At 36.9% G+C, this 14461-nt stretch overlaps 2 protein-coding genes across 2 annotated transcripts in view; both read right to left on the bottom strand.

The window, feature by feature from the left end:
* LOC139137925 (nucleobindin-2-like) overlaps positions 1-14461 on the bottom strand; it is a 608701-nt gene that overhangs the window by 148346 nt on the left and 445894 nt on the right. The window lies entirely within an intron of this gene.
* LOC139144958 (uncharacterized) overlaps positions 2999-14461 on the bottom strand; it is a 34627-nt gene continuing 23164 nt past the window's right edge. The window contains exons 7-10 of the mRNA XM_070715810.1: positions 10980-11205; positions 7298-7493; positions 5905-5942; positions 2999-3203 (exon numbers count right to left, since the gene is read on the bottom strand). Coding sequence (XP_070571911.1) covers positions 2999-3203; positions 5905-5942; positions 7298-7493; positions 10980-11205 — 665 coding nt within the window. The remainder of the gene's footprint in view (positions 3204-5904; positions 5943-7297; positions 7494-10979; positions 11206-14461) is intronic.

The raw sequence follows: 14461 nt of genomic DNA, 5'->3' as shown, positions 1-14461 counted from the left end.
TATATATATATATATATATATATATATATATATATATATATATATATATATTGTAATTTGAGAAAAAAACAAACAAAATGGTGAACTCAGCAGTTTGCTTTAAAACAAAATTTATTGCAAAAATTAAAACCAATGACTACGCCAAACGGTAGAATACAAACTGTAAAAGTTTACAGGCTATAAATCTCAGCTGGGATGGTCCACAGCTCCATACTTGATTTAGACACTGAGAGAAAATAAGCAGTCCTTTGGCTTGCTTGCAGGCTTGAGGTTGCCCATAGTCTGCAGCATAAATCCATCGTTTCTGTGAAGGTCTTGAAAAGTCTTGGAGTTAACACTGCTGAAGTTTCTAAAGTCTTGGAGTAACACTCAAGAGACATGATCTCAAATGTCTGACTGAAAAGCTTTGCAGTCCCCTATTTATCCTCAAATGGTTATGTAAGAGAATATAAGAACAACCTTGAACTTCTATTGTTATGCTAATCACTGTTCTGACATCTCTACTTACACAACTAATTGAATTTCTAGAAGGTTCCAAACATGACTAATGGAATATATAATATATATATATATATATATATATATATATATATATATATATATATATATATATATATATATATATATATATATATATATCAATCAAAGGTCAAATTTTAGTTTTATATATATATATATATATATATATATATATATATATATATATATATATATATATATATATATATATATATATATATCAAAGGTCAAAGTTTACTTTGGTTTCTGACATTGGTGCGGACCTAACATACCAGTTAAACCTAGAGTAATCATGTAAAGAATTGTTAAAATTTTAGAAAGTATGAAATAAATGTTTTGTAAAAACACAGAGTAGAGATAAGAACTTTTAAAGCATAAGTACATGAAGTCTTTCATATTAAATCAACAACAGGCAGATGTGCATGAAAGTTCTAAGTTTAAATCTCAAGTTTAGCCTAAAGTTTAAAGTGCATGATTTTACATGTAATATTACATGAGTTATATGGTATTGTATGTACATTTCCATGTTTTAATGTTGGTCGTAGAGTTCACTCTGTAAGTGAAATACAATACTCCTTGCCTCCTTGAAAAATCAGTGTACATCTGGAATCCCAAGGAAAAGTGTTTCACATCCTGTATGTTCAAGTAACATGATTTGAAGTAATTTAGGATAATTGGATGATGTTAAGTAATGGCAGTTTAATCTGCAAATGTAAGCCTCTATACACTCGTTTTTTATGAGTAATTTGTAACATTGCAACAGTCAGCTATAGGGTGCCTAACACTTTTGAGAAATTTGAAAAATATAGAGATCCAATTATCCCAAATTAGTTCCTATCATGTTAAGTGAAGCTCATCCTACAAACAAAGGGCTCATAGATCCCCAGTTGTTAATGTTCCTGTTTCTGTATTAAATCAATTAAATATTTTATTCATGACGTATCAGTAGTTTTTAAGTCCGGGTCAGTGTTACGGAAAGTTTTGACGATGCAAAATCACAGGCAGTTGCCTTAATTTTGGATGAAAATCACTGACATTTATATCTCTTACACTGTATAATGTTTTGGTTTCGTTCAAACAAACCATTGAGAATATGAAATCCTTGCAACACTATTCCTGGATTAAAAAGATAATACACGAGAAAATTATGTGAATGATCCTCAAGATCATCATGGTGTTTCTTTATTTTTTAAAATTAGAACAAACTCTATCGACCCTGAGGGATATAAACTCAACTGGGTAAATTATAAAGGTAATGGAAAATGTAAACTTTGTTGTGATGAAATAGAAGACACTTACCACTATCTTTTTACATGTAATTACTTCACTGATAAGAGAACTTCTTTTTACCTGCATTTAAATGAGGTTTTTTCAGAATGTGGTAACAGCACTGTTATAAATAAGTTCCACTCTGGGAGCTTGAATTTTAGGTTCAATATTTTATTTAGCAATACCTTGTGGGAGATAAACCACAACTTGGGAGAAAATGTCTCAAAATTGACCAAGACATACATAAAAACTCTCTGGAATATGAGGAATACTGCCCTTAAAGACTCAATATTGCTTTGTGTTTAAAGATGGACTCTTTTTCCTTTGCGTCTTCTTGTTTGTGTGTGTTTGTTTTGTACTTAATGACACTGCTTTTTCTGCAGTTTTTGTTTTTTTAAACCGTTTCAAAGGTAATTAAATAAATAAATAAATAAATTGTCAGGTAGCGTGGTTGTGATGTAGCCATTGTTGGATACGTACACTCTGTGGCAAGGAATGTCCAGTCGTATAGACGTCAACAGGTGCACAAATACACTCTTAAATCGTAGCACTTTATTCAGCTGAGTAACGCAAGTTACATGGTAAAACTTCTATGTCTCACACTAGTCTAAAAATAGGTGTAGGTCACAGTCAATGTCATCTCGGGCGTCTTGTCAGGTTCCACCTTAGGACAATAAAATGCAGAGTTTATATTGATTGAATATCTTGCTTTGTCATGACTTTGGTATGCGTCTATAATTAACTAAAGAATTAACTAACGACAGTCTGCATGGGTGAAAAAGACAGGAAGGTCACTCCCATCTGTACATCTGTCAACATAGCGCAGGAGGTCCAGCTTAATTGTCCGGTCGGTGTTAATGACTTAAGCTGTTGTGAAAACAATACGTTCACTAAGAGCAGATGCACGGTTACATCAAAGTCTCGAAGATAAACAAGGGAATCATTCTCACGATGTTCCACGTGTAGAAATGGTTACTGTAGGTCACAGTCATTGTAAGTCATACAACTAAATTCAAGTGATAAAATATTAACTATCAAGTGGCTATGTCACACCTCCCAACCAAGATTGAAAGGCGTCCTTGCTCGATCTACAAATAAAAAATAATAATAATCAAGGAACACTAATCAAATCAAATCAAATCAAATATACTGAAAATTCTATAGACAAGAAAGTCATGCAAAGTTCTAAGTTCACTATTCTAGAGTTCATTTATGTCCGAGATTCGTATTCAGTGATCAGTCCTTTGTCCAGTATATTATCAGACAGTTCCCACATGTCATCTTTAGGGCGGTAACCTTTCCATATGACACGATAGCGGGTTTCATGACGACCTTCTAAATTAGTTACAGTTTGGTGGTCGACAACTCTCAAGGCCTGATACACATCATCACTTTTGTTGTCATCGCCATTACATCTGGTAGTAACAAGTATGGGACTCTCATTAACATTATCTCAGTCAACAATGTCATTAGTGTCCGTTACAGTGTTATTGATTTCCGTGGGGTCAAGTACAGAGTCAGTATCAGTATTTCCATCGTCCATGTTCAGTAATTCATGAAGTCTATTGTTAGGGTCCGTATATGGTTTCATGCGATTTACATTCACAACCTGTTGTTTGCGTTGCGTATCACACATGGCAAGGCGATAATTAGATATTATTCCCTAATATTTTTCTTCGTTCAGCGAAGGAAAATACGAGTGACGTAATGACCGTGTCACCACGAGTCGAAGACGAGTGGTGACACGGTCATTACGTCACGAGTATTTTCCGAGCTGAACGAAGAAAAATATTAGGGAATAATATACTTATCACATGTACAAGCCAAGAATTCGTTATTTTTTGCAAAATAAAATAAGTTTTCCATGACGATTCCGCGTTTAAACTTTGAACTACTTTAGGAATAAATATCAGTACGCCGTGCACAAGTTGTCAATCATTTCCAGTCGTCCGTCGTGTGCGTTAGTGCTCACTTTCGATCGTGTGTGGAGCAAATGACAGCTCGACAGCTCTCGGTCTACACGTAGGCTACCTTCCGCAAATTTATAATCTATTTCAAAGATAGCATAGTCCTAGAAATTTATCACAGACGAAGATACGCTATTTTTCAGGAACAAATATCGACTGAATCTCGACGGCGCAAACACTGTAAAGGTCGCGCCTGTTTGCAATGCGTACGGAACCCACGGTAGGCTATATACGCGACCACTTCGAGTTCGTTGTTTCCGCAAATTATTCACGTAATTCCTTCGGAATATACAGGCGGTACAATCTTGTGTTTACATTGTTCGGATTAGTAATATCGTAGTCTGTGAAAATATCGATTTCATTACATGACTTTTGATCGTGGGAGAAACATCGGCCGCCATGTTGTTTGTTTACATATTTACGAGCACACCGAAGATCGACAAAAAAAAGGTCCGACGCACCAAAATTGATGACATAGACGCGGGTTGTCGTGACGTAGAACGACCAGAGAATAAATCCCGTATTTTTTGTTCGGAGACGACAAACTTGGCTTGTGCATGTGATAATTCACAGGTGTTACTCTTTCCACAACACGATAGGGACCATGCAATGGGTGAAGCAACTTCGGTGATAATCCTTTTTTCCTAATGGGTGTATTTCAACCATATTTTATCTCCATTGTCATAGTTAATGTCCGTAGTGCGCTTTTCATACTGCATCTTCTGCTTTTGCTGCACTAACTGAATATTATTGTGGACAAGTGGCTGAATTTCCCACAATCGTTGAATCACTGTTTCACCATAGTCTTAGGGTCAGTGAAGGTTGTCGTCGGCTTAGTGAGGGTAACATCAATCGGTTATCTTGGTTCTCTTCCGTACAAAGTATAGAAAGGCGACTCTTTAGTCGATTCCTGCTTACATGTCCGGTACGAAAACAATGCCATTGGCAAATATAGATCCCAGTCAGTCTGATTGTAACTGACATACATACTTAGTATTGTTATTAAAGTCTCATTAAATTTCTCAACTAGTCCATCACAGTTTACGTGATAAGCTGTTGTGTTAATCTTTCTCGTGCTCATTAATTCACAAGTCTTTTGCACCAAAGTCGACAGGAAGTTTCTACCACGATCAGACAACTGTCCGAGGTGCAAAATGTCGGGCAATGATCTCATCAACTAACAGTCGAGCAACAACATCTGCAGTTGTCTTTTCAATGGCAAAGGCTTTAGGTCAGCGTGTAAGATAATCCGAGAACACAATAATAAAGTGATTACCTCGTTCAGTAGTTGGAAGTGGTCCTAATTCGTCAACAGCTACACGATTTAAGGGGCCGTCAACAGGTATAGGTTGTAACGGTGCAACTGGTAAGTTATTCGGAGTCTTTTTCATACAGAAGTCAACATATGACTTACACAAATGTTCGATATCTCTATACATTCCCAACCAATAGAATCATTCTTGTATCTGACTGTACATCTGGTGGAACTCTAGATGACCTGAGGTGAACTTGTCATGGCATGACATCATTACTTCGTCCTGCAGGGCGCGAGGAATGACAAGCACGACAAGCATGTTTACGCACGTCTCTTCGCTGTCTCCCTGAGGCGGGCATCCAGAGATGATAAAGTACACCATCTTCAATAACATACTGGTCAGCATATAAAACAACTTTCTTAGCTGTCTTTGTATCAGTGAGAGTTCATCATAGATCAAATACGATATAAGCGGTTGTAAATTCAAGTCACGTTGTTGCAATTCTCTAAGTCAGTCTAATTTAAGTCCAGGGCTATCTGTTGCTGTGATGAAGTCGTCACATGTACTTTTGTCTTCATCGTCTGGCAGTCGTCTGGAAAGTCCATCTGCATTTCCATGTTTTGTCCCTGGGTGGTGTTGGATTTCAAAGTCATATTCTTGCAAGGTCAATGACCAGCGGCGAGTTGTCCTGTAGGCTCCTTAATAGTCATTAACCATTTCAGCGGGTTATGGTCAGTAATAACAGCTAAGCATCTACCATATAGGTTTGGTCGGAAATGCTTAATCGACCAAATTATGGCTAGAGCTTCTTTCTCAATCGTCAAATAGTGTTTCTCATGTTTTGTCAGAGTTCGGCTAGCATCAGAAATAACAACTTCTTTCTTATCACGTACCTGTACTGAGCGCGATCCAATGCCAGTGTCACACGCATCTGTATGCAGAACAATGGGTTCATCAAAATCAGGATATCTGAGTATTGGTGTTGAAATAAGCGTAACTTCAAAGTGTAGAAAGCATCTTCGCATTCGGTTCTCCAATTAAACACATTGTCCTTCATCAACAGTTCGTTTAGTCGTGATGCCACTTTGGCAAAGTTCGTCACAAATTGTCGATAGTACGATGCTAATCCAAGGAACCTTCATAGCTGATGAATATCCTTTGGGCGCCCATAATTCTTTACTACATCAATCTTCTTAGGATTCAGTTTAATTCCATCTCGGGTCACAACATGTCCCAAATACTCGATTTCAGTCTTACGGAAGTGACATTACCAACGTTTCAATTTCAGTGCAGACAAATCTGTCGCCTTGCACAGATTCACTCGAATTACCACCTTTGGGCAACACCTCATCTGGCCGGTTGCCAGTAATTAGCGTGGGTCGCAATTTCCTCGGTTCTCGTCAAGGCATGTCTGCCTAGAACAGACATTCACTGGGTGATCATCATTATTACACGTGTCGTCATTTTCAGCACCCATATTCGCTATGCACGCAATAACATCATCGTCGTCAGCAGTTTCCAACACACCAAGGTTCGTACGTCTTTATATCTTCACTGGCTTATCTCTTTGGTTTACAACTAGAACAGGGACACGCCCATTTTTTACAGTCACGAAAGCCCTTGCAAAGCCAACAGCCAACTTAACATGATCACAAGGGCGCACTTCCACAAGGCCACAGTTTCCATTGTCTACATCTACGGCTGCTTCTGCGAATGGGCAGGAATTACTAAAGTTTCTAAGGCGACTACCGAACAGTCTTTCACACAACTTTTACTACTGCCACCATTAACTTTCAGCGGGGTATCACATCCCTCTACTTGGGCTTGTTGTTTAGTGAACATGATGTCAAGTCCGATATCCTTCATTGAATCAGCTCCGATTCAAACAGTCATACATGGACTTTGCAATAACATAAGCCGAATAGGAACATTTCTTACCGGCAATCTCGAAGTTGACTTCTATTCATCCAACGATGTTTAGTTTGTTTCCTTCCAATGTTTTCACACAAATTCCAGATGTCTGCAACAGCGGTTTTATTCCTCGAACTAGGCAAAGTATGACGTAACTTTTCACTTATTATGTCCTTCCAGGTCCAGTGTCCGTTAACATCTTGACATCATCATCACCAATCTTTCCATCAATGCTACAGCTATGATTAATTGTTCCGATAACATAAGTCCGTATTTCGTCCTCATTATTGTCATCGGTGTCTACTTTCTTTGTATCTGTTAATCCAGGGACATCATCAAATTAATGTCTGCCATTCGGGTATCCCCTCGTCTGACGGCAGTTTCTAGTTTGATGAATTCTGCTGTTGTCGTGGTTGAAATTGACTTGCTTGCTGCTGTTGTGGCGGGAACAAGTCGGTGGGTTGAATTGAGCAGGCTGCTGTGGCTGAATAAATGGATATCCAGCAGTCGGCTGCATTTGCTGGGACATTTGTGGCTGTTGTCGCTGATGTTGGCATTCAGGACAATGACGCTGCACATGCCCAACATGGTGACAAATATTACTGATCAGCAACCCATTGGTGGTTCCCTGGTTTCTGCCGGGCTGTATAATTCTAGCGAATTCCTCCAACGGCTCACCTGGCTGATTGCAATTATACAGTTCGTTGAAGAAAAGTCTGTGAGTTTCTTTTGGCAGGAAATTTTCTCTCAGGGCCGCAGTAACATGGTCATAGTCGTACTTGATTTGATCGTTCAAGTCGTTCCAAAAGCCAGCTGCAATTCTCATAGATAGGCAGGCAATATTTCAGCTTTTCGTTCATCCGACAACCTATTAGCACGGGCAGCGCGATCAAATTCCTTCAGAAAAGTTTCAACGTTGTCACCAAGTCTTCCATAAAATCTTGATGTGCAGTTACAACAGTTCGGGCTTCAGTATATGCGGCCATATCGGGATATCTTGAAACAGGGGTGTCGATTGATCATTTTCTATGGCCTGGCATTATAATACAATCAATGTTCGAGCAACAAAAATATACGTACCAATCCTTTGAATGATGAGCGTCACCAAAATATCACGTCGAGCAGAAGGCGCTGGCTTGAGTCAATCCCTCGCTGCACACCAAATATGTTACGTAGCGTGGTTGTGATGTAGCTATTGTTGGATACGTACACTCTGTGGCAAGGAATTCCAGTAGTAGAGACGGCAACAGGTACACAAATATACTCTAAGTCGTAGCACTTTATTCAGCTGAGTAACACAAGTTACACGGTAAAACTTCTCTGTCTCACACTAGTCTAATAATAGGTGTCAGTCACGGTCAATGTCGTCTCGGGCATCTCGACAGGTTCCACCTTAGGACACTAAAATGCAGAGTTTATATTGATTGAATATCTTGCTTTGTCATGACTTTGGTATGCGTCTATAATTAACTAAAGAATTAACTAACGACAGTCTGCATGGGTGAAAAAGACAGGTTAAGGTCGCTCCAATCAGTACATCTGTCAACATAGTGCAGGAGGTCCAGCTTAATTGTCCGGTCAGTGTTAATGACTTAAGCTGTTGTGAAAACAATACGTTCACTAAGAGCGGATGCACGGTTACATCAAAGTCTAGTAGATAAACAAGGGAATCATTCTCATGATGTTCAACGTGTAGAAAGGGTTAATATAGGTCACAGTCATTTTAAGTCATACAATTAAAATAAAGAGATAAAATATTTACTATCGAGTGTCTATGTAACAGTATAAAATATCACTTTTTTGGCATTATTCCCAATTTGCTTGACCCCTGTGCATAATACGGCATCAAAACTGGTCTGATGAAGGCCAAAAGAATAATCTAGAATGAAGTTATTTTCTGATCCAGTTTGGCGTTGAAGTAACACCCAATGATGAAATGGATGTAATTTGAACAGATGATTCAACTGGTAGTCAAAGCTATCATGTTCTCTACAATACAATCTGGTTTTAAGATTACAACAGCTAATTACAATATCTTTGTCAAAAAAATGCTTTTATCAAGAGGAATAAATACACAATTTTCAAGATCAGTTTGAATTTTCAATACATTATCGAAAATGGTTTACTTTACGTACAATGCAGTGCAACCTCTTGTACGTCCATTTTGAGGATTTCGTTAGGGTATGTTTTGTTTTTACTTTCAGGATGGGGGGATCACAGTTGCATTAATTTTCCTCAAAAAAAAAAACGTGCGGGTGGAAGAATCCCCATTTCATATTGACGGCACCAAAACGCAACAAGTTATAGCACGGTAAACGTTATTTACATATAACATATCAGTTACATAATTGTGTAAACTAAAATTATGACTTAGTCATTGTTTAATAGTGAAGTAGTCTTGTAGAAAAAATCTTTAGCAAAATCTAGTAAAATCTAGAAGAAAAACCTGTACTACTGTCACTCTGGCTGCCATCTAAAATTCAGTTTCACAATCACATTTAGCATGACTGCTTCAGTTGCGTTGATTGTAATCTTAACATCTAACACTGAAGTGGCAACAGAAGTTTGAGTCCAAGGGACTCAACGTTTAAATCAGGCCGTTATTGTTTATTTTGTGTGTATGATTAAATTTTTCCAATAACAAGATTCAAAATTATTGTTGTTAACTATTCTTTACCTAAAATTGCATAAACTTTGAATCTTAGATTATAGGTCAAGCAAGAACTGAAAGTAAGACAAGTAACTAAACTACTCAAAAAGGCAAAACTTACATTTAATCGTGCTAAAAAGTTTGGAAAAGACATCAATAGCAGAGGACTGTCTGTGTAAAAATTTAGCGGTTTACTGATCAATCATAAAGATCGATTGAATTATTATATGAAGCTCATTCAAAATATATATACACGAAAGAGTTATCGAAATGACATAGTCCTGGCTTGTGTGATAAATTTTAAACTGTTAATGGAAAGTGAAATTGGTCAAAGCACATTTGGAAAATGGCTGAAAAAGTATTGACCTTGTATCGATGTGCATTTGCACTGTTAATGTAGCAATTAGTACAGAAAGAATTATTTGTGTAATAGTAGGGTATAGATGTGGAGTGAAAAATTAAGCACAAAATGGCCGCCAGGCGGTCATATTAGATTATATTGCAAAGAAATCGACTTGCATATATAAGTCACAATGTGCTGCGCTTGTGCCAAGTTTGAATGAAATCGGTCTAAGAATATTTGAGTATATGGCTTTGGATATGGAAAAATCAAAACAAAATTGCTACCTATCCAGCATATTCCATCATATTGTTGAAAATATCAAACATGCTTATGTGTGTCATGGTGTGCTTTCCTTGTGGCAAATTTGAAAGAAACAGTCATAACATGTCGCTGCAGTCATGCCTTGTTAAATGGCCGCCTGGTAGTCATATTGGATCATATCAAAAAACAAAGTAATCTGCATAAGTATAGCACTGTCTTTGAACCAAGTTTGAGGAAATGGACAAGGGCATGTCTGAGATATCTAGATGGGCAGATGCATGGATGGAGCCTCATCTATAAGCCCCCTTGGACTTTGTCCATAGGGACTAACTAGCAACTGTACTATAGACCAGGTACTTGTACCAAGTTTTAAAAAGCTCAACAGGCGCATGTCTGACAGATCAGCGTTGACGCCCACATAGACGCATGCATGGACACAGAACCCAATCTATAAGTCAGCCTGGATGACTTATTAATCCAATGACTTTATGATTTCTCACTGCATTCAGTAAAATAAACATTGAATATTGAAAGTAGCTCAATCATTGTATGGCAGAAAGATAATATCTAAGGTTTGGCTTTTCTTAATGCCTTTTACTTTTTCGTCCTTTGATTAATGCATGTTTCAGTTTATTCCAAGTTTTTTCTGTACTACCCTTTCTAAAATCTACGTAGTTGTTTCCCTGAAGTAATGGTTCCAGCTCTAATGGATTATCTATTAAGTCTGACAAATGTAATATGACAAGACTGTCTTTAGCGTCCAAAAATTTCTGTGGTAAGCTAAACAGAGCTCATGAACTGACCAGCTGCTTTCTATGAATTTCTGTGACAGAACTACCAGTGTCTTCCTGCTTTTATGGATTTTTTCTGACATGTTTGATATTATGTCAACTCCAATCAATTCGTCCTGTTCACTGTAGTACTTAGTAAGTTGCCATTCCCTTTGTATCTTCAGTAATAACTGGTCTTCCACAAATTTTTGATCATCTTCACAAGATGAAATGAACACGTCATAGTGGTACTTGGAACCTTCAAATGAATGAAGGACAGTGAAAACAAAATTATAATCTACATACATTTCAATCAGTACATATAATCTATTTCGAACGAATGTGACATCATTGAAGACAAGGGTTTACCCAACGCAGTGGCAGTATCCCTATCAACAACTTGCTTGCTAATCCAATTTGTGAAAATTGTATTCAACATATTGATAATATATCTGTTCAGAAAGAAAGGCAAATCATTCTTTAAAAAGGAAAATGCATTATCATTTATAATGACAATATTTTAATAATGTCATTTACATCATGTACCTACATGGATGGTTGGATAATAGAGAGCATTTGTTAATATGATTTTCTAAAATGTCCATCCAGTGATTTAAACAATCCTTGTTTAAAACGCATAAGTAATATTTCGGGGAAAAGGGTAATTCTCTGCATTATATCTTTCCCTGAAGTCATTTCCCTTCTGTCTGAATACAAATATTAACAGGCTTATTACTGTCTTGCCATGCAAGTGCATGAACACTAGTACTTTTCTTGCAGGTGGAACTCACATGTTTCATTTGTGTTTCCCCAACATAGCTGTATCCCTCCTCGCCTACAAGCTCGCACTTTTGCGGGGTGTGATAGTGTATATTCAAAATTCTGTTTTTCCACGACGAAATGAATCCATGTGTAAATGCAGTTTGAATGAAAGTTAGATCTTCGGGCAATTCAGCATGGAATTTAAAGTTATAAAATTGGTCAGAATGAGTCGGTATGAGGTCAAGGAATAATTAACCAGATATGAACTCAAAATGCTTACGTGTTTCAGTTTATATTGCAGTAGTCTCACAGTGTATTTAAACTTTTGCCACATGTTTGCAACTCAATTCGAAGTGTTATGATCAACATCATGAACAATATTCACGGCAGATTAATTCCAAAGGTCAAGAAGTATGTGAATATATAATTAGCCGAAATAAAAATATTAAATTTATTTGAGCTCTGTCATATTCCAAAGGTCAAGAAGTATATGAATATATAATTAGCCGAAATAAAAATATTAAATTTATTTGAGCTCTGTCATTGTATCACCACTTTACATAGCAAGTGCAATGGCATTTGGTCACGTCCTTCAGGCTGTTATGCCAAACTACGAAAGCTCATTAGATATGCAAATGATAAATTGGCTGACATGAAATTGTAAAATATTTTCCACTTAATTGTCTCATCAATATACATAGCAAGATTCTGAAACATTTTGGAGTCCTTCCAGCCTTATATCCCAAATAGGAAAAGTAAGTTGAATGTGCAAATTAGTGACTTGCTAACACAAAAATGCTTAACAACTTCTTTTCATATTTTATCACACTTCAATGTACATACGAGGTTTCATCAACTTTGATGAAGTCAATTAAGACATATCCCTAATTAGAAAAGTTAGGTTGATGTGCAAATTAGTAACTTGCTAACACAAGTCATCGTTGATGACACAGTCCCCAATTGTTAATGGGTACTTTGATTACATGTTCTCAGAGAGGATAGAGTCGTCTTCATTAATTAGGTCTGTGATAAAATTACTTTGATACAGATGGCGCTCAATGGCCAAGAATGAGTTCCATGGTGATGAAAACATAAAACCAATGTAGGCCACCATCCTAAAGTTCATAAACTGAGTCAACTAGGAATTAATCAACAGGATGTTGCAAAACATTTTTGCATACAATCCTAACACTTAACAGATTATCACTGGTACATATTTCATAAAGTTTGATGCAGTATTTACAACACTATGAGATCAACATCTGTATCAAGTTTCATCACATTTGACGTTGTATTAATTTGTGGCTTATCACCCTAATTAGGAAAGTTCATTACTTATGCATTTACAAATTAATTAAAATGACACTGTTAAATGTCTTTTCAATGTTTAAGCAATGTGAGCTTAACATCTGTACAAAGTTGCATGAAGTTGATGCAGTATTTCTTGACATATCAGCCTACTTACGAAACTTCAATAATTGACATGTTACTGCTACATGTGATGAAACAAATTGACGAGCATGTGTATGAAATAGGTCAATGTGCTCTTACCAACTTTGAATGATACTGGTGGAAATATGTCTGAGTTATGGCTCTGTACATTAGAAAATTGTAGCAAAATTACCGCCATGCAGCGATATTTGATCTTACTGTTTAAAAAATCAACTCGTACATGTATGACATAAGTCAATGTACATGTTCCAACTTTGAATAAGACCAGTTGAGACTTGCCAGAGTTATGGCTCTCGACATGAAACAACCATAACAAAATTGCTACCATGTGGCCATATTGGACCATCTCGTGAAACCAATCGACAGACATGTGTATAAATAAGTCAATGTCCTTGTACCAACTTTGAATAAATTTGCTTGATACATGTCTGAGTTATGGTTCCGGACATGAAAAAATCGGAAAAAATGGCCACACGGCAGCCATATTGGATTGTATCACAAACAAATAATGTGCATATGTATGACATAGGTCAATGTCCTTGTACTAAGTTTGAATAAATTGGTGAATATCAGTTGAGACGTGCCCAAGTTTTGGCTAAGGACACGAAAATATTGTAACAAATGGCTGCCATGCAGCCATATTGGATCATATCATGAAGCAATTTGATGTACATATGTGTGACATAAGTCAATGTCCTTGTACCAACTCTGAATAAAATCGGTTGAGATATGCCTGTGTATTATGGCTCTGTACATGAAAAAATTGTAAGAAAATGGCCGCACGGCAGCCATATTGGATCATATCACATAACAAATTGACATGGATATGTATGACATTAGTCAAGCTCCTTGTATGGTTACTTTGAATAAAATCGGTTAAAACATGTCTGAGTTATGACTCTGTATATGAAAAAATTGTAATAAAATGGCCGCCTGGCGGCCATATTGGATCATATCACAAAACAAATCGACGTGCATCTGTATTAAATTGTTCAATGTCCTTGTACCAACGTTGAATGAAATCGTTGAAACATGTCTGAGTTATGGCTCTGTACATGAAAAAATCGTAGGGAAATGGCCGCACGGCAGCCATATTGGATCGTATCACCAAAAAAATTGACGTGCATATCTATGTCATTGGTCAAAGTCCTTGTACCAACTTTGAATAAAATCGGTTGAAACGTGTCTGAGTTATGGCTTTGTACATGAAAAAATCGTAATAAAATGGCCACCTGGCGGCCATATTGGATCGTATCACAAAACAAATCTGTATGACATATGAAGTAATCCTTGTACCAAGT

Source organism: Ptychodera flava, chromosome 1 (assembly GCF_041260155.1).
Source record: "Ptychodera flava strain L36383 chromosome 1, AS_Pfla_20210202, whole genome shotgun sequence".
Taxonomy (NCBI): domain Eukaryota; kingdom Metazoa; phylum Hemichordata; class Enteropneusta; family Ptychoderidae; genus Ptychodera; species Ptychodera flava.
Note: the sequence above shows the minus strand (reverse complement) of the source record. Positions and strands in the feature narration are given on the sequence as shown.